The sequence below is a fragment of the Genypterus blacodes genome, unplaced genomic scaffold (genome assembly GCF_046128005.1).
Source record: "Genypterus blacodes isolate CSIRO-AG114 ecotype Tasmania unplaced genomic scaffold, CSIRO-AGI_Gbla_v1 ptg000059l_1, whole genome shotgun sequence".
Taxonomy (NCBI): domain Eukaryota; kingdom Metazoa; phylum Chordata; class Actinopteri; order Ophidiiformes; family Ophidiidae; genus Genypterus; species Genypterus blacodes.
Window position 1 is genome coordinate 1456628 of NW_027466871.1, and position 23744 is coordinate 1480371.

The window sequence follows — 23744 nt, forward strand, 5'->3', positions numbered from 1 at the left end:
ACAAATCCAGGATGAAGGTTAATATTCTTTATTTGTGAATGGCAAATATAATTCCATATAATGTTTTTCTGAATAGCCTGAAAATTGTTTTATACTTAGAAAAGAGTCAAATGGACTGCATGTATCACCAAAACCCCTTGTTGGCCATGGATCCTGTGTTGAACCCATCCGTTCACTGTATAAGGGTTGATTGATAACTTCTGAGCCTGATGAAGAAGGACAGCTGCTGTGATGTTTTTGTACGTAAGAGACATAATTCCTATGATGTTTTCCCACAGAAACTAAAAGACAAATAAGCAAATGAATCTTCCTGAAGCCGAACATTTTATAGATAGCCAAAGATAGATAATAACATTTTACAAGCGCGGCTATTCATGCATCCACCCTACTCACCTGAGTCGCCCTCTCGAGAGTTTTCACCTCTTCCAAAATATGAAGGCTTTAGCTGGATCAGTCTTATCAGCTGTGGGAGATTTGTACAGCCAAGACTTAATGAAAGCGGGATGAAATCCTTCCATTGTTGTGAGTATGTTTAGTGGGAAAGATAAAGTTGAAAAATGTGCTCCACCTCTGAGTTAGGTGTGCCTATGCTAGGTTCAGAACTTATCAATCAACCTTTGTACGTGCACATTTCGCTGTTATCCTTAGTAAACAAGATGCGTATTAAGGTTCCAGACCATAAATCTTGGCTGTGGCCCTCTGCCCTCTTCAGGATGAGGGAGTCACGACAGCGTGTCACCAGAATCAGGTGTGACACGTATGAGGCCTCCTGCGCTTTATGCACCTGGCTCTCATTTGTCAGCAAGGCACAGTGTGGGCTGAAGTGACAAAAGTATTTAAATCACATTTATGACGCAAAATTCTTCACACGCTGTTAGTTTTAACAGGAAAGTTGGTGATGAATGGTTCTTCAAAGCAAGCACTCAATTCTGCTCTGCATAGCCATTTCATTTTATTATTACTTTACTCTGCAATTGTTGATGGAGCTTTGTACTGACCTTTATTTCTGTACTGTAATTTAAAAAAATCGACATATTCCATATTTTGCACGACATCTCGATATTATTTTGTATACAACATGAATGAAACATGTTGTAAGTTCTCTTGCAGTTTTGGTGCTCCTGCTGTGTGATGTCATTCTGGATTCAGGTTCTCATCTGCCTGTCAATGGAACCAAAAGCAACAATCTCCTGTCAAATTTCAGCAGAACGCTCTTCAAAGAAAATAGTTGCCATTACGAGGTTTTTTACCACTTTGGAGCTGAAAGCATTTTGTGCCCTCTATTAAATTGAATTGAAGGTTTGTGGGTCGGTGCTCTTTAGAGGTCTTTCGGGAATGATTTGGTGTCATCTGGAGCATCCGAACTGGTTTGTCCATGATTGTAGATAGTTTCAGTCCAAAGACATCTGTGTCTCAAGACATATGTAGTGTTGAGCAGTTAGAGTTTAAACAAAAGAAGAAGTGTGGAAACCTCTTGATTCAGTAAATAGTCTTAGGAATGGATGGTTTGTCCCTTTGTAAACCTTGTTGTTCTGATTAGTTGACAGTATCCAAATTTCAAGAATAAATGATAAGTACTTGTATATTTTCCTAACTTAATGCATAATTAAATAAGGTGTCTTTGGAGTAAACCCCCTCTGCATTCCTCTATAAACCAGAGCATCTTAGGGAATCCAAATATATCACACTTAATGTGAAATAAACAAGCCATTTCATTTCTAAAATCAGCAAATTTGTAGACTAACTTGTCAGAATGGCTCAAATGTGTCCACATGTACACACCAGTACGTCCCACAAGCATACAAATTGTATTACAAGTCAATTTTTACCTCTGATATTTTCCACCTTTGAAGCAATTATAAAGGGCAATTTAATCCAAATCTAAAATGATTAAGGATAAACTAATCCCACTACAAATGCTTTTAATTCATAATGTATGTTGGTTTCTGTATGTTTAATTCATATCATTGCTGCTTGCTACTAAGGGGTTGATCATACTCCATCATACAATACTACCATATTTGACTTTGACTTTTTTGCTATCTAAAGATTAAGCAAACTGCCCTCCCTCCCAGCGCGCGCACACACACACACGCACACACACACACACACACACACACACACACACACACACACACACACACACACACACACACACACACACATTATAAAAAACACAGGCAATCTTTGGAATCTGACAGAGGTGCCAGGACGACGTTGGGATCTGACAACAGCAACATTTTAAAGAGTTACATTTCAATGTCAGCAAACCTTGCATTTCTCTGACTTTAATTAGAAGCCAGGGAGAGTGATTGGTTTTTAGATTAACTCTTGATTTTTCCTGTGATATAGGATGCGCTCCAGCACTGCCATGTCTCTGAGTGTTCTGGCTCTCTGCCTGCTGGCTTCTAGTCACACTGGCATAAATGCATATCCATCCAGACCTTCCAGTCCAGGGGAAGGTGCACCACCGGAGGAGCTCGCCAAATATTACTCTGCACTAAGACACTACATCAACCTCATTACAAGACAGAGGTGAGTCGTATTTCTTAAAATACAACAGCCTTAAGTCTTTTCAAATGGAAGATGTTTCTTGACTCTTTTACATGCATAGGTATGGGAAACGATCTAGTCCGGAGACTGTTTTCTCAAACCTGTTTGTGAGGGAGAGCACAGAGAGCATCCCAGCATCCAGCTTTGTCAGGTAGGTGCAACAACACTCATGTTTCTCACACATTTTCTAAAGCTGTTTCATAAATTAATATACCATGACATTTGGACTCAGTTGTATCGTTTAGTCCGTCAGTGTTTAAAAATATAAGTATACACATACAGTATATACAGTATAGACAATTATCTTGTCCATAAGACAGACAAGGCCTGAATATACACTTAAAAAACGTAGTACTTACTATAACTGCCTTATGTTGTAGGTATGATGAGCTGCCAGTGTGGTGATACGAAGCTGCTGCCATGTGTGTTACTATGAACATGATGAAGTAAACTGCATGGAATAAAAACTGTAACGTTCAAGTACCTTTGTCTGTAGCATTGCTGGTTATATTCTTAATGTGTTTTTAATGTATAACATCTTATTGTAGCTGAAGTACCTATGAACATTGAACTGTATGTTGATAAATGCAGTGTGTGTGCCGTCTTCTGGTAGAGTCACACTGCTCTCTGCTGGTGAGCGGACATCAAAACATTTTTAAACAAATGGCCAGTGAATCATATCTACTGCTACATTCAGTTTGGAAGGGAATAAAATACGACTGTAAATGGAGTAGACACAATGCTGCACTTATTCCTTTTTTATCAAGAGTCCTGATGTGTGTCATATCACTCTGTTATGACACCTGAAACACACCAAAACTCCAAGACACTGATTCTCTTTGAAGGAGCTTCAGTTTCATGATGTGCTGGGATACTTGGTGTAGCTGCTGAGGGGCCAAACTCATCTGGAGTCTGAAGTCATTGTAGTTTTGCTGTAATAATGCACAGCAGCATTTATTTGAGCACAAAATCAGCCACATTTCACTGAATAAACAGCGCGTTTCTCCCTGTATAACCCTGTAATGTTGTGCAAAACAATAATCAAAATACATTTTTATGACTTGATTAACAGTCAGGATCTGTGACCTCGTAGGGTTGATATTTACAATCAGGTGTGATATTTAGTATAAAGCATGTGCCACTGATGAAAATATGATGAATTATTTACTGTATATTATAATGGGGTGGGTGTCTCGTCATCCTGTGGCTGTTCTACAATGCGATGACGATTTCTTAATTGTTTGCTTCCGTTTTATCAAGGGATTTTAACTCACTCATAATAATTTATGAGTCAACATTTTTCATGGGATTTCATGATTAAACGATCGATAACATGTCCACAGAAGTGCTTCGTGTGTTTAACGTCAACAAAGGCAGCAACAACACAGTGTCGCTCTCGTGTTTGGTGATTGTGAGGATGAGGAAGGTCGCGCAGATGATCAGCAGTGAAAACAGATGATCGAGATTTAGATCCAGATCCAGATCTAGATTCACATCACAATCTGGTGTCAGTCATTTACATTAGAATATACAGCATTCAGGGGAGGAAGGTGCGGGCTCCAGAGTGAGGCAGCACCGGGGCGAGAGCGGGTCTGGACGGGGAGCGGAGGGAAGAGGAACAGCTGGAAATGAGACTACACCGCGTCAGTGAGCCGCACATCTGGATACACTAACATAAGAGGAGCATGGAGGCGTGAAGACTGATCACACTGAGAACATTCGGTAAATAACATTCCATTCATTTTCTCGTTCACAGTGGACTCGTCTCTCTCTCTCTCTCTGCTGGGGGTCCGCCGCTCTCTGCTACATGCTAGCTTTACGAGCTCCTGCCACATGCTACCGCCGCAAGCGGCTAGTTAGCAGCTAGGAGTTACCAGCTCATTTGTATAAAACAAACAATTCCTTTGCTAAAATGTTTCTAAATACTACACGTCCACATGTATGTTATGAAAATATGAAACATCAGATTTCACGGCGTGTTCGACGTAACCTAACATCTACCAGCGCGTGATAGTGTTTGCTACTAGCCTGCTAACATAGCTGCTAGCTCGCACTGGTGGGCTAATTATCAGTATGTAACAATAATCAGCACATGATCCGCATTAGATTATACGTGAGTAACAATCAATCAATCAATCAATCCGGCGTTTGGCTGACTTCTGCCAGACGTCATATGATCCGCGTTCATGTTATGTTTTTGTAGTAACCATCATTAGCTCACTAGCTAACGTGTTTTCTGTTTACACGTGCCCACTCGTGGGGCTTGACAGCAGATTTCACACTCGCTGCTGTTCTCTGCGCCCCTATGAAGCATTGTGGCCGCTCAGAGGCTTGGCTAAGGGTCAGGGCCTTTAAAAGTAGTTTGAAAGCAATCCATGAGTAAACACCACCTTAAGAAACAATGCGAGTATGATCAGGAAGTGTGGCTGTGTCCTCTGAGCTGAGAGGACCTGGACATGCTGCACAGCCTGAACCGGACCGGAGCCTCTGGGCGTCTTCATCTTCACTATGGATCAGACACGTGTAGTCTTTTGTAGGGCTGTAAGGTCTAATCATCAAAACGTTGTCTATTACAAGTTCCAAGATTTCAAAGTAATGTCTTAAACTATCTTAATATTCTGAACCGCATTATGATATTCACTCCATCGTAGAGCAAAAGCAGCACATCTTTGTTTTTTTCAATTAATAAATGACAAATAATGGCTCAAGATTAGTACCAATGATAGATTGAGGTTGACTAATTTGCGTAAACTCAGCCTAGGTACAAGATCATACTGTGAGGGTAAAGTCAATCATCATTATAAGCATACATCCATGTTCCTATATTCTTACTTAAACGTTTACCTATTCTTAATCATTTGACCATGTAAACTAAAGATAAGTCAGAAATCAAGATAGAAAGATAGAAATCAAAGTAAGATGTCAGTCAAACATGGTCTTTACACGCCCACACAGTCCTGGGACACTGATCAGCCAAAATGAAAGTAACTGCAAAGACACCAAACTGACTTCAGGAAATGAATCATAAATCTGTAACTTTGGCTCACAGGTGACTGTGAGTTTTGCTGGTCTGAAATATATTTGCACTCCAAAATAAGCTAGGATTTGAAAACACAACAAGAAAACACAACGAGTGCTGTCGCTGCCATATTACAAATAAACAAACTATTCTGGGTCGCTGCAAAGGGCAGGTGTCATTCATCCAATGAAAAGAAAATGCAAGTCACTTAAATTGGTCTCTTGGGATTAAATGTCTTGATTTAGTTCCGAGTTTAACATCTAATCTTTTAAGTAAACATTATACAGTTAATACTCTGCAGCCGCACACATTCTGAGCTTTAACTGGCCTGCCGGTGTTAGGGAGCCTTAATGCCTAATGAACCATGTGATCGACTCAGCCAATCAGAAAGAATACGTGACAATGCTACCAAATGAATAAAGCAGCCGGGGCTATGGAAGCGACTGGGGTTACAGCTGGATAATTACAGAGTTGAGTTGCTTCTATTATAATCTAATCTATGAGAGTTATCGTTGGGGACAGAATGAACAAGCGGGAGAGACTAATGCGATTTTTTTCCCCTTCTACTTTCCTGTTTAGTCCAGAGGTACCAGATGAGTGTTTCATAGAAGGAGTGGGGCTCCGTGTTGGAGTACTGCACTGATGATTTGAAAACAAGTTTGTTGGTGAGTTTGCGCTCTCTCTTCCTATTTCTGTTGCGTTTGTGATGTTTGTAGTCTACACTTTTACACTCTGTTAAATGGGGCCGTTTGTGACTCGCACTTATGTTGATCCACCTCCCTGCTCAGAGACCGGTGGGGAAGTTTTTCCTGGGGTCTGTTTGGAGAGCGTGTTTGCACAGTCCTCAGAGGCCTCGGTGTGTGCAGATGACACAGCCTGTAACTCGCCCTTTGTCCTTCAATGGCCCTCTGTGTCAATGTTCTACTATTGCACCAAGAACATGAATGTCTTCATTTCATTTTTCTTTCTCGCCGCTTTCTTTCACTACATAGTTCCTATGGCCATCCTGCCATATGTTGATTGACATATGAATTTTACTTTCTCCAGCTCTCTTGTTGCTCTGGGTTCTGCAAGTGAGCAGTCGGGCCGCTTTTGAACGAGTTTAGAGAGATTCACCGTCCTGAGCCAAGGAATAAAATAAACATGACTGTGGCCGATGCAAAGTCGGGATCAGGTAAGCTTTTTGACACAAAGTCCTCTTAGGCTTGGCAGAGAGTCTGTATCACTGTTATGTACAACGTTTGACATTTGTATGCAAATCAGTCATTACCATTTGATTGCTCCTGTAGCCAGGAATAGATTTGTGGGTGGCTTACGACTGAATGCTGTGAAAAACTGTCACCTACACTCAGTTTCAGTTAAGAATACTCGTGTGATTATTTATTGGCGTGTGCACAGTATCAAGTAGACACAATGTTAGTGGCTGATTAGGTCAAGTTCATGTCTTTTACTGTAGCAAAAACCTTGTAATTGGTTTTCAGTGTCTGGCTGTGTGCGTTCAGTCACTACAAGGGAAATCTGTCAGTAACACAATTCCTGTGTGTCTGTGGGCGCTTGTTGCTGCTGCGATGGAAATGAGGGCTGTGTACTCTGAATTGCTCCATTGATTGACTGGTCACTTGTTGTTCTTGCCTTGTAAGATCCCATTATAGTCACATTACTCTGTCACCAGTGTTTTCATTGGCTCCCAATTTTAATTATTCCTGCCGACATTGAGTTGTGTTTAGTCATGCACATTCTTGCCTGCATTGCCAAAGCATCATTTTAGGCTCACATGAAGCAAACGGCGCGGTGACTGGCTGCTCTTTGGTGTGTGTTTCTGTTTCTGCAGCCATGCAGCAGGTACTGGACAACATGAAGGACCTGCCATCTGGCTCGGGCGCCAAAGACATCGATCTCATCTTCCTCAGAGGCGTCATGGAGAGTCCCATTGTCCGCTCCCTCGCCAAGGTAGCACACACACTGTTTTACACCTGCATCAGTTTGTCGCATGCCCACACACACACACACACACACACACACACACACACACACACACACACACACACACACACACACACACACACACACAGACACACGGCTGCGTGTGTGCCAGGAAATCCTTGTAAAATTAATTGTAATAGGAGGAAATGTGATAAACATGTGTGTGTACATCTTGCCATTGGTTGCAACAGTCAATCTCCAGGCGTGTGTCTGCTTGGTGGCATGCAAGGCAATTTTGCACGTCACGGATTGCGAGACGTGTAGCTGCACGAAACCTATTACGCAATCACGCTGTCCCCATAATTTGCGTATGTGCTAAAGCTTGAAGACCAGTGGGAAAGACAAACTTCTCCTCTGACTGCAGTTCAATCACAGTTTCACAGTTAATATAGGTGAGAAGGCGTGACGTACAAACGGTTCACATAAGATAATCCATTAACTCCCTCACTGTGTCTCTCAGAGGGAGAAGTTAAGAAGAAGTTAAGATACATGCAGGTTCATCTTAAAGTCACAAGGATGGGACTTTTCTACAATGTCTCCTGTTATTTGACATATAAGCACGATGTAAACTTTTTCAATACATACATGCAGTCTAGTAGATATGAGACTTTATAAAGCCTTTTGCTGTTTTGTCCACCAGATGTGTGGGCGGAACGATTCTCTTTGCTTGTTTAGTGTAGCTGGTAAAAGAAGTGTGAAATATTTCTCACACACTGTAGATTTTTCACATTTTCGTGACTAAAGGAAAATGTTCCACCTGGCAGTCAAGGTGTCTTTTGTCAAGATGACTGCTGGGAAAATTGCTGCATAAAGTTCAAATCTTCACAAGCTCATCACACTTTCCTACAGACGCAAATATACATTCTAAAGCTTTGAGCACATCCTGGGTATTTGTATCAAGTATTTGATAGTTTGTACGTGTGTGTGTGTGTGTGTGTAGGCCCATGAGCGTCTGGAGGAAGTGCCGTTGCAAGCAGTGCATCATAATAACGTTGAGCTGGTGACAGACATCGTGGATTCCCTCCACAGCCTGACAGAAGATGCTGCGGCTTCAGAGCTGATGGAGATCCTCCAGGAGCCTCACTTTCAGGTCTGTCAAGGCCCGATTCCCCTTCAACACTCTGACGGGTGTTTGTTTTACCATGTGGGAAAAGACGTCAGCACTCTCACTCTGACCATATGCTGAATCCCTTTGAAGTGCACGTCAGGGTGCTTTGCTCTCTGTCACCCACACTGCTCTTCTTCTTCTTCTTCTTCTTCTTCTTCTTCGTCTTCTCCTCTCCACCACGTACGAGCTGTGGCAGGGAGGGTGGGGGTGTATTTCCTCGGGCCAATGGCAGGCTGAGCTCTGTGGGTAAAGTGAGGGGGAGAAGAGTGTGTCACCTACTGTTTCAGTAAATGCTCAGAATTGCTGATGCATGTCACAGTGTGAGACCAAATGCTCAATCTATATGCTGGCTGCAGCGGTAAGAGCACAACTGTTTGATCTCCTTTGCCTGCTTAGTGTTTTGTCCATGTAAACATGCAATTTACAATAGGTTTGTCATTTTAAGGGCAGTTGTCTTCACTATGTCTTGGTAATAGGCCTATGGATTGTAGTTGTGTGAACTCCATGGCATTGAATGTTGAGATTATGTTTCTTTTTTAACTCCAGCTCACGTTGTGTTTCTTCCCTTTTCATTTCCTTTGTCTTCTCTCTGACTCAGTCTTTGATTGAGGCTCATGACAAAGTGGCGTCAAAGAGCTACGAGATGCCGCTCGCTGCGGTGAACTGCGATACCCCGGTGATGAATTCAGTGGTGCCAGCTGATGCTGTCAGGGTGATTGGCATCCAAAAGAGAGTCGGAGAACCACTGGTAAGCTCTGAATCCATCCACATCCCGGCAGAGGGAACATGAAGTGACCCCAGTCGGCTTTAACTGCTTTGCACATGTCCCGTCTTACTGACCATCTGTCCGAACAGGATGACTCTGTTTCACGTAGTAACTCGGAATGAATGCATTCTTTCACAGCAACCAGACAACCCATGAAATGGGCCCCCCTCCTGTGATTTATGAAGTGTGGATGTACGATACTACATGGCTCTTCCTCGCTTTCAGGGCGTGACGTTCCGTGTGGAGCAGGGGGAGCTGGTGATCGCCCGGATCCTGCACGGAGGCTCGATTGACAGGCAGGGCATGTTGCACACCGGGGACATAATCCGAGAGGTGAACGGTCGTGAGGTTGGGAGCAACCCCCATGAACTGCAGGAGCTGCTGAAGGAGTGCAACGGAAGCATCACACTCAAGGTCGTGCCAAGCTACAAAGACGCACCGACCCCCCCAGAGGTGAGGCAGAGTGAGGATGGGATTGTCTTGTGTTTATCTAGATTTCCACCCGTGGGAAACATTTTCATAGGGAACCAGACAGACCCTGTATTGTTAAAAAATTAGTTTGAATCATCCAGCTTGTCTTGGTCGATCTATTAAGCGTGTAATGTTGCACAAACAAACAGCATGCGTCGATGTACCCCATGTGTAAAAGCAGGTCAGGGGTCATGTCGTACCTGTGAGCGAGTGGATGACGGCACCCTGACCTGGCTGTTCACAGAATGCCATGCTGCTGAAACTGAGCCCAGGGAGGCTCTATTAATAACACCCCACACACTATCTGGGACATACAACACTGTATTCACTGCCTTCCCCACACCCCCACTCCTTACTGTAATGGACACACACAGCAGCTGATACCACGGAGCAGTGACAAGGGTTATGTCAGACACTGACCTTTGTGCCAGGGAGGGATCGGGTGATCTCATTCTTCTGTTTAGGTATCTGTTTGCAGGGTTTTAGTTCAGGTTTTGAGTTCTAGATGGTGACTTTGGCCTTTACAGTATATGGAACGAATATGGGCTCCATCCGCTGCAAAACTCTTATCTTTGAATGCAGGCTGCAAAAGTGAACCGATGACTTGACAAGTAATGACACAGAGCCGACAATAAGTGGGTTCAAAAACAAACCGCAGTGCTGAAACAAAGACGGCCTTTGATGCATATTTTGGCTTCATCCAACATAATGCAAAACTGTCAATGTAAGTGTTGTGAAAGAAAGCACAGCTGTTTTGTGATTACAGTTCAAACTTCAATAAGATGAGGAGAGATGCTCATTAAGAATGTGCAGCGTTTATTTAGGAAGACAAAGAAACACAGTGATTACACACACACACACACACGTCTACAAACCAGCATAAAACAAAATTAAAAATGATTGATTACCACTGATTGTTTCATCACCATCGTCAGGTTAAATGTGAGAGTATGTTTGATAGGGATTACATCATTGCTCAGGCCTGTATGAACTAAAACTGTCAAATGATCAGAAATTAATTTTCCACCTTAAATTGCAGGTTTATCTGAAGCCGCACTTCAAATATAACCCGGCCACAGACAACCTGATCCCGTGTAAAGAGGCAGGCCTGGCCTTCTCCAAGGGAGAGGTTCTCCATGTGGTCAACAAAGAGGACCCCAACTGGTGGCAGGTGGGTGCATGTTGTCTTAGTAAAAGCTACTGTACATGACCAGACGGCTAAGTGAGGGGAAAAGGTCAGATGGCTTTGCTTTATAAGATACAGCTAACCTCATGTTCTTGTTATTTCGCTGTTTGCAGGCACGCAAAGTTGTCGGTGGAGCCGCGGGTCTTATCCCCAGTCAGTTCTTGGAGGAGAAGAGGAAAGCATTTGTGAGAAGAGACTGGGACACTTCCTCAGGTCTCTACAAATCCTTTTCTCTTGACTCTTTGATTCTTGTTCATCGAGCTCCATCCTTTCAGTTCAGTTCAGTTAAGTGAGGCATGATGTGTAGGAAACCTTGGCCTTCAGCACCTCCATGTGGTGAAGTGACGTGTTGTGTTTGTCTCAGGGATGCTCTGTGGAACTCGAACTGTAAAGAGAAAGAAGAAAAGGATGATGTACCTCACTGCAAAGAATGCAGGTGTGTAACTTTAACTGTCCAGCTCCCTTCAGAACATTCCTACATCGGAAAGACTTTGTTGGCATTTTGCAGTGTGACAGCTGCATGAGAGGAAGTGTGACTGCACAGAGGGAAGTATGTGACTCATGCACTCTGTGTATTGTTTCCAATAGAGTTTGACCGGTATGAGCTGCAGATCTACGAGGAGGTCGCCAAGATGCCGCCATTCCAGAGGAAAACGCTGATTCTGATTGGCGCACAGGGAGTTGGTAGGCGGAGCCTGAAGAACCGACTTATCGTCATTAACCCTCTGCTGTATGGAACCACTGTACCCTGTGAGTGTGCGAAGCCAAACCTGGCCTCTCATTAGTTTCCTGTGAGGTGGCACTTTGCCCCTACTTAACGTCTCTCACTCCTCATCAGTCACCTCAAGGCACCCGAGGGAAGAGGAGAGAAACGGCCAATCCTACTGCTTCGTCACGCGAGAGGAGATGGAGAAGGACATCAAGAACAGCCGTTACCTGGAGCACGGCGAGTACGACGGCAACCTTTACGGCACAAAGATCGACTCCATTCATGAAGTGGTGGATGCAGGGCGCACCTGCATCCTGGACGTCAACCCTCAGGTCAGACCTCAATAAAGCTTCTCTGACACTCATTCAGGTCATTCAGTAGTTAAAGGCAACTTTGAGTAACATACAGAGGTTATACAACTATACATACATTTGTATAAGTGGAGAGCAGAGTCCTTGATTGATTCTGTGCATGTTTAGACTTAATCATTTATGTCTTTAATCACATTAAGGACAAATACTCGTGAGTATTAAGTGTGCATGTAAACATACTGAAGAGCGAAACGTCTTCAAGGCAAAGGAGCTTTACATCCTTAAAGCCCTGGTTAGTTAATGTATTCACAATGATGTGTTTTCTGCTCAGGCCCTGAAAGTCTTGAAGACTGCTGAGTTCATGCCATTTGTGGTGTTTATCGCTGCTCCTGAACTGGACACACTAAGAGCTATGCACAAAGCTGTGGTAGATGCTGGACTTACTACCAAACTGCTCACGGTACGTTTAGAGAAATTACTCTTGAAATGTTTGTAAAAGGTTTATCAATTCCACTCTGCTAATGGACAGAACTCTCTCCGTGACAGGAAAACGACCTTAAAAAGACTGTGGACGAGAGTGCCAGGATACGCCGCGCATACAGCCATTACTTTGACCTAACCATCGTCAACGACAATCTGGACATGGCCTTTGACAAGCTGCAGGAGACGGTGGAGCGGTTATCCACAGAACCCCAGTGGGTTCCGGTCAGCTGGGTTTTCTGATGATCTGCTCTCCACGGGACACACACGACTGTCCAAGCTGCTAGGTCCTGGAGAACAGGGGGGTACACCTGAAGGGCTGCGGGACTCGAACACTGTACTGCACAAAAGGATAACGTGTTGGCCCTGTGTGGATTTGAATCCTGCACCAAGCTGCATCGGACACCTTCCTCTGAATTGCCACATGTCCCTCGAGCACACTATGCAACTCACCACACACAGGAAGTGTACTTATTTATCGGCAAATGTTTTTAAAAGAACATTGTGTCAAGACATAAAATAATCTATTGCCCTGCTGGTCTAACTTAACACCAGTACAGAAGAGATTAAGTGTATTTATTCTGGGAATTTGATAATGGCTTCACGAGTGATAAGGACGATACCTCAATGTTACAGTTTACAGCGCAAATGCCTCCAGTGTTTCATCTCGTTTTGTCACTACAGATGTGTCGTCATCAGTGTGTGTGTGTGTGTGTGTTTTTTTCAAAACATGTTTTTCTTCTCAATGGTAACGTTTGCGTCCTGGCCTCTTTACTTTGCCCGTTAACTTTACACTGAGGGATCAGTCACGGTCATTCTTGGATGTTGTACAGGAAGAAGAGGTAATACTGAAGTGTTATTTACTTATTATTTCCATCATACAAGCACAAAACATTGCGTTAACTTTGTTGAATTTTGTCAAGACGTTTGCATCGGTGTGTCTGACTGGTTGACCAGCTCCTTTTTGGTGCTCTGGTTTGGTTAAGATACTTTCCACAGGAATCCTTACAGGGTACTGCAGCTCAGTGAACCATCCCTTTTGATGTGATATTACTAAACCTTAACTGTTTTAAATGGGTCATATTTACTTAAAGTTATATTTTACAATATTTCAAAAAAAAAGTTGTATTTTCAGATGTCAAATAAATACCTGGTGTTTTCTACTGACCTGCATCAGCTGGAATATCTCGTTTTGCAGATTGATGATGGAACATTAAAGACCCCAGTGCACAGTACTTCAACTTGGTGACCCCACAGGGAAAATGCATGTCAGGCATTCTGCTGCAGCAAACAATCAATGAAAACTCTAAACTCACCATATTGCAGCGGGATAGCTTCTTTCTTTCAGCTGCGGCGGCCAAGTCAACCATCACGGGCCAATGAGGCGAGGCCTTTGACAGCGATACACAGGACAAGAGGAAGGTTACTGGGCTGGTGGATTATTTCCGTCTTCACTGTGTCCCCGTCTCTCTTCAGGGTCACATTAAGGTATGGAAACAGATATTCAGCCTTTTCATAGACCTCATCTGTCAGTGGAGCCAAGTCTGCACTGCACAGAGGCAACTCTGCACTCCCCAACACACACTGCAGCACCTGGAACACAACAGGCGCAACAGTTAATAATGCTCACACATGTAGGCAAAAGATTTAAGACTAATAACAGCAACCATTACCAGTATCTCCAGGGATTGCAACACTGTGGGACTGCAGCACGTCGTCAGCACAGAAAGGCAATCATTCCTCATTTCTGAAAGACAAAAACAAACGGAACTTAAGGACGGGAAGCAGAATGAATTAGAGCAGTGGTTCTCAAATTTTTTCTTTCGCGCCCCTTTAACTGCTTGACAAGCTCTTACCGTCCAAGGCACTGGTAACCATGTGGAGAGCTCGGAGAAACGACGACTCCACATCCAAGAGCTCTAATATGGCCTGGACGCTGTTTATATGAGACTCTGTTTTGATGCCGTCACCCAGGCACATGTGGTCCAGCTGAGACACAGAAAGAGGCACGGCTTTTCAAATTGAGCTGTCAAGAGGAGAAGTTTGTAATCTGAAGCCACAGCCGCACTCACCACATCCTGAAGCGTGCTGATGGCATCCATGTCCTGCATGGCGGCGATGAGGTGCTGCAGCAGAGACGAGCGCGTGGCGACAGGAAGAGAGGAGAGCAGCTGGAAATGATGGTGCAGTTGCTCCAGCTCTGTTATCAATACAACAAAACATGATTTTTATGCATCAGAATAAAATGGTTAACTTGAGTAAGACAAAGCGAGCCACATGTTAGTTTAACACTCAAAAATCATTCTAGTGAGGCTAAATAAAAAGGAACATTTCTGAAAATCATGAGAATGATGATGTAATTAAATGATCATTATTTCAATTTTGGTTGCAGCTCATTTAAACTTTGACATTTGTCATTCCAGGCCCTGCACATTAAGGAGGGACGATAACAAGTCTTTAAAGGCAGCTTATATATGAGTCAAAGTGCATGTTTACCTACAGTTATATGACAAAACTGGGTGGCCTAGATTGACAGACGCCCTTTGTGACTTACAAACAACACACATCAGCAGTAACAGCCACCTATAGATGTATGACGTACGTCTGTTTGAGCCTCAGAAAGCTATGATTACCTTGTTTAAGGTGGGCATCTTCACCGACAGGCTGAGCTCCTGATACGCTCATTAGGGCTCCATCTACTTCAAAGCTCCCATACGTGTCTGACATCAGACACAGCTCTGTGGAGAACGCAGCAAGTCATGTTTACATTCTTTACATGTGTAAAATTAAAAATTTCATCTCTGGCTTTAATAAATATTTCCTCACCATAGTGTCCATTACGTTTGACCTCCAGTTCTATGAGTCCATAAGCGATGGTTGTGTGAGGGGGAATCTCCATGGTAACATTGCTGTCTTTGCTCAGACTTCCATTCTCCTTCAAAGAGAACTGAAACAGCGACAAAACAGCGGTCAGTGTTGACGAAACACTGACACACACAAACAAACAAACAAACACACACACACACACACACACACACACACACACACACACACACACAGGCTAAAAACTTAAACTATCTACCTTGAGATACTTTACCACAGCTGAACAGCTTGTGTACGGATTTTTTTTATTCACCATTTAATTAGTGCAATATAGCGGTGGTGTATGTAAAATCAAAGCTGTACGATTTGTGCCTATAGCAGTGAATCCATCTTTCCACCATATTCTGTGAATCCTGCTCTTGTATGTGAAAGGTGCTTTACCTTGGAGGTCTTGAGCCCACAGAGACTCAGCAGGCCTTCTAGCTGTCCACACTGCTGCACCTCCTCTATGACTGAACACGGCGCGGTGGTCACTATCCGCTCCTTCACAATCCCAAACACCTGCCTGTGCTTCTCCTTCGTCTGCTGGATCAGACAGTGGGACATGTCCAGCACCCTGAGACGCAGAACACAAGAGGACAAGGTAACAATTTAACAGTGTTATCATTCATTGTAAACAGACTGGGAACGTTGCAACAGCCTATGTTTTGCATCGTATAGCATCTTGTATGTTAATGTTCAACCATCTCCTGTATTGTGGGCAACTTTATGTTTGTAGAAAGATCAGACCTCGTGATTTTCAACTGATAGAATCGGATGGTGTTTACATATTGAAAACACATATTATACCAGTCAGAACTGTTGAACTAACCCGTTTTCTGAGTCTTTAAGGAGTTTTTGCACATCCACCTCTTCTTTCTTCAAACTACCAAAGGTCGTCTGGAGTTTGGAGGCGTCTTTACCCTCCATGTTCAAACTGGCATGGGCAAAATTTGCATCCACGGCCCCCTGAATGTGGTCACCAAATGTCCCATTATATTTGATGAAATCGGCTTCGTTGACAACTGCAGAAGGAGAGAATTTTAAGTGTGATAAGGTCTCAAAACAAAGCACAGCACTGTTATATTGACATTGAGTATACAGGTTACGCTGAGTGACAGCAGGATGAAGAGCATACCTGGTGTTATAGGTGTGTCGCCTGTCAAAATATCATTCAGGGTAAAATCTGTGGGCACATACTTTGGTTTCTGCCAGAACCAGACACGTTTGCGTTTGACCACCACTGACAGAACATGGATGCTATCGTTGAGGCTGGACACAGGGATCAGAAGTCCACCACGATCCACTTCATCCACAAAGTTTCTGGTCGCTGTGGCGAACATCTTGTAGCTACAAATCAAAGCGAAAACAACCCGATCACCTGCAGAGAAACGAGCAAAACACGCGTCAGCTGCAGAGACAATGTTGTGATCGAACTCGGAAGCTCTATTGTTTGTAACGTAATACGAGTAGATCTTGATTACTGGTATAAATGTAATGCGTCCTTTGTGTGCCGATGTTCCACACAGCACCACCGTCTTTGTCAGCTGATTCAGGGTCGGCGCAGACAAAAGCTTCCCGGCAGCAGAGCTCACGCCGGCGGCCACCGCGTCTCCGCCCTGCGCGTAGCTCCACCCTCTCAGGGAGGAATTCGCCGGTTTATAATGTTTTACCATAAAATCTTGTGTTTACCCGCGTGAAAAAGTGACCGTCCAGTTTTAGTTTCTCCCCTTGTGTATTATTTGAACACTGTCTAGCTCTCACCTACTTCCGCACAGTTAAAGCGGGAATCTAAGAAGTTCGGCATAATGACGTCAAACGGCCTCGACAGTATTTTCAATATTTCAGTAATAATTTCCGTACTTTTCAAGAATATTCAGACTAGTTTTAAGACATTTTTCGATTTTAACCAAAGTCTCTTTCATAAAGCTTTATACTTTCACTTTGAAATTTCAATCAACGTTTAAAATCCTCCTAAAACCTTTATCATATTTGGTTTAACAAGACGCCTTTTCACACAGGCCGCTAACCCAGCCCTCTTAACCCTCTCTTCCCTCGCTGTGGTGAGGGAGTACAGGGTACAGTATAAAATAAATAACATTTGAAAATTGTGCATGTTTAAATAAAGTGCTTGACTTAAATACAATAAAGGGAACAAAAGCTTGAATTTCCCATTTTGCTGAGGCTGTGCGTAATGAAGGATCAGTCTGAGGTAAATACATTGAATTGTGTTACAGTCCAGTACGTGCACAAACGTCACAATAATCCTTTTTCACAACTCTGCAAAAGATAAACAAAGCATTTCTATAAATTATGGCAGCGCCGGTCATAATAGAAGAGCCCCATCTTTAAAACCATAGCCTTACAGGGGGACCTAACATCAGGTCCTTGCCTAGCCACTCGTCCCCATAATGTAGGTGTGCAGTCAGGTCCCCACTGGAATAGAAAAAACAACAACTACTACACAGTGAATAATTAAACAACATTGAGGATACATCCGAAACACAAAGCAATTGCTTTTATGTACAATAAAGCTTTAATAAGAAAATAATAAGTAATGATTCGGCCGATGAAGAGCTGGTAAGCGCAGCCTTCTTGACCATAAAACAGACATGAGGCTGAACAAATGTTTCTAACATTCACAACTCCCACCCTTATGTAGTTAAGATGATGCTAATTCAGAAAGGTGTAGATCCAGAAGAAGATTCCATAGTACATAGTACATGATTGATCTTGGCCATGTGGCAACTATGCAATCAAAGGGCGGGGTGTGAAGTACCATGGTCCTGGAACAACAATTTTACAAACAGAATTTGAAGTGATAACTGAAAACTATGCATTTTTATCCTCTTATTGCACCACCAGCATTACCACATTTGTGACCACACTGGTAAAAAAGGAATTGTAAGATATTGCATTAAAACATACAAAAAAACACAAGAATAACTTACAAATGCAATGTTTTTATTCTACTATAATTGGAGAGTGATGTGAGTTTGTTTCCCATTTGTCAGGCTTAAGCTGAAAATCTATTTGATCAAAAAAAGTATTTGGTAAAAAAATGTACAACACGCTGAATAAATGCTTAAAGGCACACACACCAAACACTCCGCCGCTCCATCACGCCCCAGCTCTCAACAGCTCCTCTACAGCTGTCCGTCCACTAAAGATGACATCATTCACAGACACGCCGTCATAGGATGAGCCAACCAGAGACAGAGGGAGAACGTTCTTTCTTATGAAGCTACGCATGGACTCTGAACAAAGACACATGAAACAAACATTTCAATTCAACACTTCATTTAACACAAAATAATAAATTAACCTTTTAGTGGAAGTTGTAATTCATGACTTAAACTCACCAACTCTCTTCCAGTGTCCTAAATAATACTGAGGTATACAATCCTGAAAAGTAAAAAAAATATAGACAAATAGTTTTTAGACTTGTGCATTGTGCAACTTCCAACATGAATCAGGAATATCAACATTATTAAGGATACATGTAGTGACGACTTGTGCTTTGAAAACTTGATGCAAACTGTAAATCAAACTGCCACAAAGGTACCCGTGACATTTAATACCGCAGGCAAAAAGAAGTCCATTGTCTAGGCAAATGTGTCTTTAAACTTATTAGTCCTGTCATACCTTTTGTAGAGCTGCAAAACTCCAGCTGGGCGCCATGGTAACTCCCAGGTGGCAGCGGACCGCCTCAGTGGCTGTTGTGACAAGATGTTCCTCCTTTACTTCCTCTGGGGGGCCAAACACTTCATGGAACCATGCCCCACCCAGCATCACCTAGGCAACACAGCCATGATGAGGTGAAGTCATGAAGTGTACAAAGACATGAGGAGCTGGCAGGTAAACAAACTCACTTATTGATTATACATCAATTTGTGTGTGTGAGAATGTGTGTGTGTGTGTGTGTGTGTGTGTGTGTGTGTGTGTGTGTGTGTGTTTACCGTCAATCTAGTAGTTGGCCCGTTACTTCTGTTGTGTTGAGGGAAGGCAACAGAGTCATAGACCACCCCGAGTAAACCATGATCCTCACTTGATGGGACCAAGTGACCAAAGCCCTGACAACCCAAACACACACATGTCACTATCTCTTATTTTAACAACCAAAGAACAAGGACATCATATTTTCATGTTAGTGTTGGCTTTAAACCAAACCTTGATTTAACAGTTGCAAAAGATGTGTGTATGTGTGTGAGTGGTGGGGGTGGAGAAGGAGTACAGTAGTTCTCACCGTTACAGGCAGGACAAAACCCTCATACTCCAGGTTGACCACGGCAACCGTTACTGTGGAGATGTCATGTAGCTGTTTGATAAGTGGCTGACAGTTTGAGGGCAGGACTGAAGCTAGAGCTGAGGGGAACAGATGGACAGATTCAAATTAAATGGTTCATTAAAAGGCATTTCAAAACAACAAAACATTATAAATTCAGTGGATTCCAGCTTAAATGAATCCCTGCACAACAGAAGAGCTGGTCAGTCTAGTCTGTGTTTCAGTCCAGGACTTGCCTTGAGCTGGCTGTGCACAGATGATGTGGTCAGCTGACATGGTTCCATCATTGTTAAGGATCTACAGAGACACAAACATGAACCTGTACACACAATAACGTGACCTATTCCTGCCTGGAACTCTTATACTTCCACATTTCATGACTGCAGCCATTTCACTCATTAACCAGCATAATACACACAGCTGCGTAAATCTGCTGACTAACCTCCCAGCCTGAGTTTGAGGGACAGATCTGTGTGACAGCAGCGTTTCTGTGCAGTTCTACTTTCCCACTCTGAGTCAAGTATTCAGTCATGGCCTCTGGCAGCGACTCCATTCCCTTGCGCAGGGACCACTGGGCCCACGACTCTGTTTTGGATCTCTGTGCCAGAGAGCCGGGGAGGACCACGGGGGAGGGACCTGAAGAATCACATATCAACTGGGGTGGAATAACAGAAATGATACATAATCATGCACAATAGCAGGTGCTGCAATTCAAACATGCAGTATTCTTTAGTGTTAGCACAATGATTCCTCTTATGATTATCCAAACACTGTGCTGTGATGAGAAGGCTGTTTGCCTCAAAATCAGATCCAAGTCCTTTTTCAATGACTAACTGCCCTTATCAATCTTTTTTAGTTGAGCAGTTCAAAATGAGTCTATAGTCACCAACTTGTTTTCATTATATTTGATTGTTTCTGTGGCTGAAGCTTACCTGAGCCCAGCAGCATGCCCAGAGTCACAGAACCTCTACGCTGCTCTGCATTGTAGAGGGAAGGAAAACAAGAGCGTACACTCAACTTCCTGCAGTCCCCCGCAAACACACCACGACACAAACTGTCCACAGCGATGTCTGCCAGCTACACAGAGACAGACACACAAAGAGGAAGAAAAACATTTATAATAAACAAATTAGGCCTGCATGATTCAGTATATAGTGCTGAACCCACAACAATGTTTATGCAACATCTCTGATACTGGCCAGTGCCACACATGTACACATGGCTACAGAGTTCCACAAATTCTCCCATGAAATCAGATAAAGTGGGAAGTGGCATACACTCGTTTTGTGCATAGGTTTTGTTATAAATGTGTGGGGTTCACCATATGTGAAAGACCGTTTACTCTTCTCACCTCTTTTCCCAGCCTCCTGGAAACGAATGAATGTATTGACTCGTCCTCTTCCTTGCCCCTCTTCACCAGCATTTCCATGGCAACATTCAGCAGGAGGGGGCGGGAAAAGGGTGGGTTTGTCCTCAAAACTCCTCTGAAACAAAAAGAAAGATCAGTGTGTATGCTTAGTTAAAATAATTTTGGATAGCAATAGACCAGATCTGCAGCAAAACAGCATGACTAGTGCTGAACTTAACATTTAGAGAAAGTTTGCAAATTACATCACTGATCATGTGATGATTTCTTTACATGCTGCACTGACGAGCTGTATATTTCTAGTGTTATCCATTTGAATAAAAGTAAATGTTCAGAAACAAGTTAATAATACCAGTTTTATATACACACACAGTACAGATTCCTACCCGATTCCTGAAGGCATTCTGTGCAGCGATCCTTTGACATACAGGTATCTATTCTTAGAAGCCACATGACTGTAGCTGACTGGTATAATATCCTTTTCAAGACCCAGGTCGTCCACCTACACACACACACACACACACACACACACACACACACACACACACACACACACACACACACACACACACACACACACACACACACACACACACACACACACACAGTGTCATTTCGAGTGATAAGATTGAAGAGACTTGTGATAATAATTAAAGAAAATAGTCTTGAAATATGACTACAATCCAATTATTCATTATCCAATAATTTAGTCCAGGTCACATTAATCAGTTTTTGTGTGAGAAATCATGTAAAAACTCAAATGTAAAAGCAAGTGTTAGTTCAATTAAACATGTAATAAAGAATAGTGGCTGCCAATTACTTTTGTCAGTTTAAATATATTTTGGAGGATTCTGTGGGTTTAAAAAAGAAATCGGAACAGTACAAACATTTTTAGCCATGTCTATAACTAATAACCCTTCACAGATAAAACAAAATGTAATCATAAATGTGGTCTGACTCACCATATTAAGTGTGTTGCATCCTACTGCCCCAGCAGGTCGAATCCCTCTAGGTCCATGTTCAAACACGGCCCCATCTGACCTCCTGGTGGACGATAACCAACCACCAAACCGACCACTGGACTCCAACACAATGACCTACAGAAAAAAAACTGCTGAGTAAGCTAAAAGGATACTCAGTCCAAACATGGAGATGGTCATGCAGTGAGAACCTGGAGGTGACGATACAGTGACAACACAGCACAACACAACACTATACAGAGCCCATAAATAAGCAAATAACCATAAAAACGTCTTTCCTACATAACATTATGTGTCTCTGTGTATTACCTTTGCAACCTGGGGGCTCTTTGAGAGGTAGTAGGATGCGGCCAAACCCCCAATCCCTCCACCAAGGACCACAACGTTTTTCATTGAATCTGCACCAAAATACACAGACAAGAACAAGCACAGTTCAAACAGGACGCCAGGACGAGCGTGTGCACAAGTGTGAAATCTGGGCGTGTCTGTCAAACGATGCCTGCTCATCATGATAAGGAACTTGTTCCTTTATCCCATCGTCACTCTGTCATCCAACTGTCTGATCTTAGCAAAGGGGCCCTGAGTGAAAGTTAGTCAGTGTCAATATAACTTCTACAAAGCTTTAGAAGACAAACCTCTGCTCCTGCTCCTGCTCCTGCTCCTCATCTCATCTCAACTTTACTGATTTGATTCCGCTGGTGCTACCATGTTATTTTTGTATTTGTTATTGGGTTTATGGGAACACAACGACTCTCTCACTTTACACTAACATATGAATATGACTGCATACGCATTACAAAATTAAAAAAGAATCTTTTGGGAAAACGATATTAAGAAACGTAAAAAAATTATAAAAGAATTGAAATTCAGGTTAACATCTCACAGACAGGTAACTACTTAATTTTAAACAAATCCCCTGATCGGAATAGAAGAAATGTCAACAACAACAAAAAAGAATCATAAAATAAAAGTAGTTAATGAGGCCGAAGCTCCGACTTGTATACGTTTTCATAAAAGAACATTTGTTTTTTCATAGTGGAGATAGTTTGAGAGTCTGATTTGTTATTGTCCGTCCATTCAGCGCGCGCACCTGTCAGTCAAATTCCTAGCAGGTTGGAAATGTATCGTAGCTTCTGCAACGAGTCGGGAATGGTTTGGGAATTCTCTATAGAAATACGCACACTAGGAAGAGAGTAGACTGTGTGACGGTCAGGGGATTTTAGTCGCTACCACCGGACCAGCGAGCATTTACCAAGCTTCCGGCTCAGTGACGTACATGGGATTCCGTGTACATGTGTTGTTACCTTTGCAAATTACGTCACACGGAGAGAAGCCTGTAGTGTATCGAACCCCTTCTTCGGAAACGCTTCCTAATTGCTCATTTATGGGCGATTTGTCCTATTTCAACCAATATTTTCAACTCCCATCGCCGTTCCCTTTCTTCTTTGCGGATATCGGTGGTCTGTGAACTAGCAGAAGAGCTGCATGTCGCCACCTAGCGAGAGTATAGAGAACACGCATTTTTACAGTGCAAAAAGTAATAGAAAACGAGATAAAAGGTGGTAATACGTCTTCGATTCACGCGATTCAATTCAGGATGGGTTTGGAGGAGAAATAGCAGCAACTAATCTCTGTGAGACAGGACAGATATAGTATTGTTGTAAG

The 23744-nt window shown here is 42.9% G+C and overlaps 4 protein-coding genes across 7 annotated transcripts; 2 read left to right on the top strand and 2 right to left on the bottom strand.

Annotated features, from left to right (window-relative positions):
* Positions 1-2353: 2353 nt before the first annotated feature.
* Positions 2354-2958, top strand: LOC143003269 (peptide YY-like). The gene is made up of 3 exons (XM_076153838.1): positions 2354-2535; positions 2615-2704; positions 2934-2958. Exons 1-3 carry the CDS (start codon positions 2354-2356, stop codon positions 2956-2958), a joined length of 297 nt encoding a protein of 98 aa, XP_076009953.1.
* A 946-nt stretch (positions 2959-3904) lies between these two features.
* LOC143003234 (protein PALS2-like) lies at positions 3905-13753 on the top strand. 2 transcript variants are annotated; one of them, XM_076153781.1, is made up of 14 exons: positions 3905-4275; positions 6152-6237; positions 6620-6746; positions 7404-7522; positions 8496-8645; positions 9262-9411; positions 9655-9882; positions 10940-11071; positions 11200-11299; positions 11451-11522; positions 11675-11836; positions 11925-12127; positions 12438-12566; positions 12653-13753. In XM_076153781.1, exons 3-14 carry the CDS (start codon positions 6716-6718, stop codon positions 12827-12829), a joined length of 1653 nt encoding a protein of 550 aa, XP_076009896.1. In that variant the 5' UTR covers positions 3905-4275; positions 6152-6237; positions 6620-6715; the 3' UTR covers positions 12830-13753. The 2 variants fall into 2 exon arrangements, with proteins under 2 accessions (XP_076009896.1, XP_076009897.1); XM_076153782.1 differs by lacking the exon at positions 3905-4275 and adding an exon at positions 5969-6042.
* On the bottom strand, positions 10700-17598 carry LOC143003235 (gasdermin-E-like). The gene is made up of 11 exons (XM_076153783.1): positions 16933-17598; positions 16587-16829; positions 16281-16473; positions 15851-16025; positions 15413-15533; positions 15220-15324; positions 14659-14786; positions 14443-14575; positions 14260-14333; positions 13903-14179; positions 10700-11471 (listed from the first exon to the last, which is right to left on the bottom strand). Exons 2-10 carry the CDS (start codon positions 16789-16791, stop codon positions 13949-13951), a joined length of 1365 nt encoding a protein of 454 aa, XP_076009898.1. The 5' UTR covers positions 16792-16829; positions 16933-17598; the 3' UTR covers positions 10700-11471; positions 13903-13948.
* A 453-nt stretch (positions 17599-18051) lies between these two features.
* On the bottom strand, positions 18052-23540 carry ppox (protoporphyrinogen oxidase). 3 transcript variants are annotated; one of them, XM_076153938.1, is made up of 14 exons: positions 23384-23540; positions 22389-22477; positions 22062-22196; positions 21486-21601; positions 21085-21217; positions 20666-20810; positions 20176-20369; positions 19970-20030; positions 19695-19813; positions 19408-19521; positions 19094-19243; positions 18811-18853; positions 18550-18705; positions 18052-18234 (listed from the first exon to the last, which is right to left on the bottom strand). In XM_076153938.1, exons 2-13 carry the CDS (start codon positions 22470-22472, stop codon positions 18569-18571), a joined length of 1431 nt encoding a protein of 476 aa, XP_076010053.1. In that variant the 5' UTR covers positions 22473-22477; positions 23384-23540; the 3' UTR covers positions 18052-18234; positions 18550-18568. The 3 variants fall into 3 exon arrangements, with proteins under 3 accessions (XP_076010053.1, XP_076010052.1, XP_076010054.1); XM_076153937.1 differs by having other exon boundaries at positions 18054-18705; XM_076153939.1 differs by lacking the exon at positions 23384-23540 and adding an exon at positions 23170-23309 and having other exon boundaries at positions 18054-18705.
* Between the last annotated feature and the right edge of the window lie 204 nt (positions 23541-23744).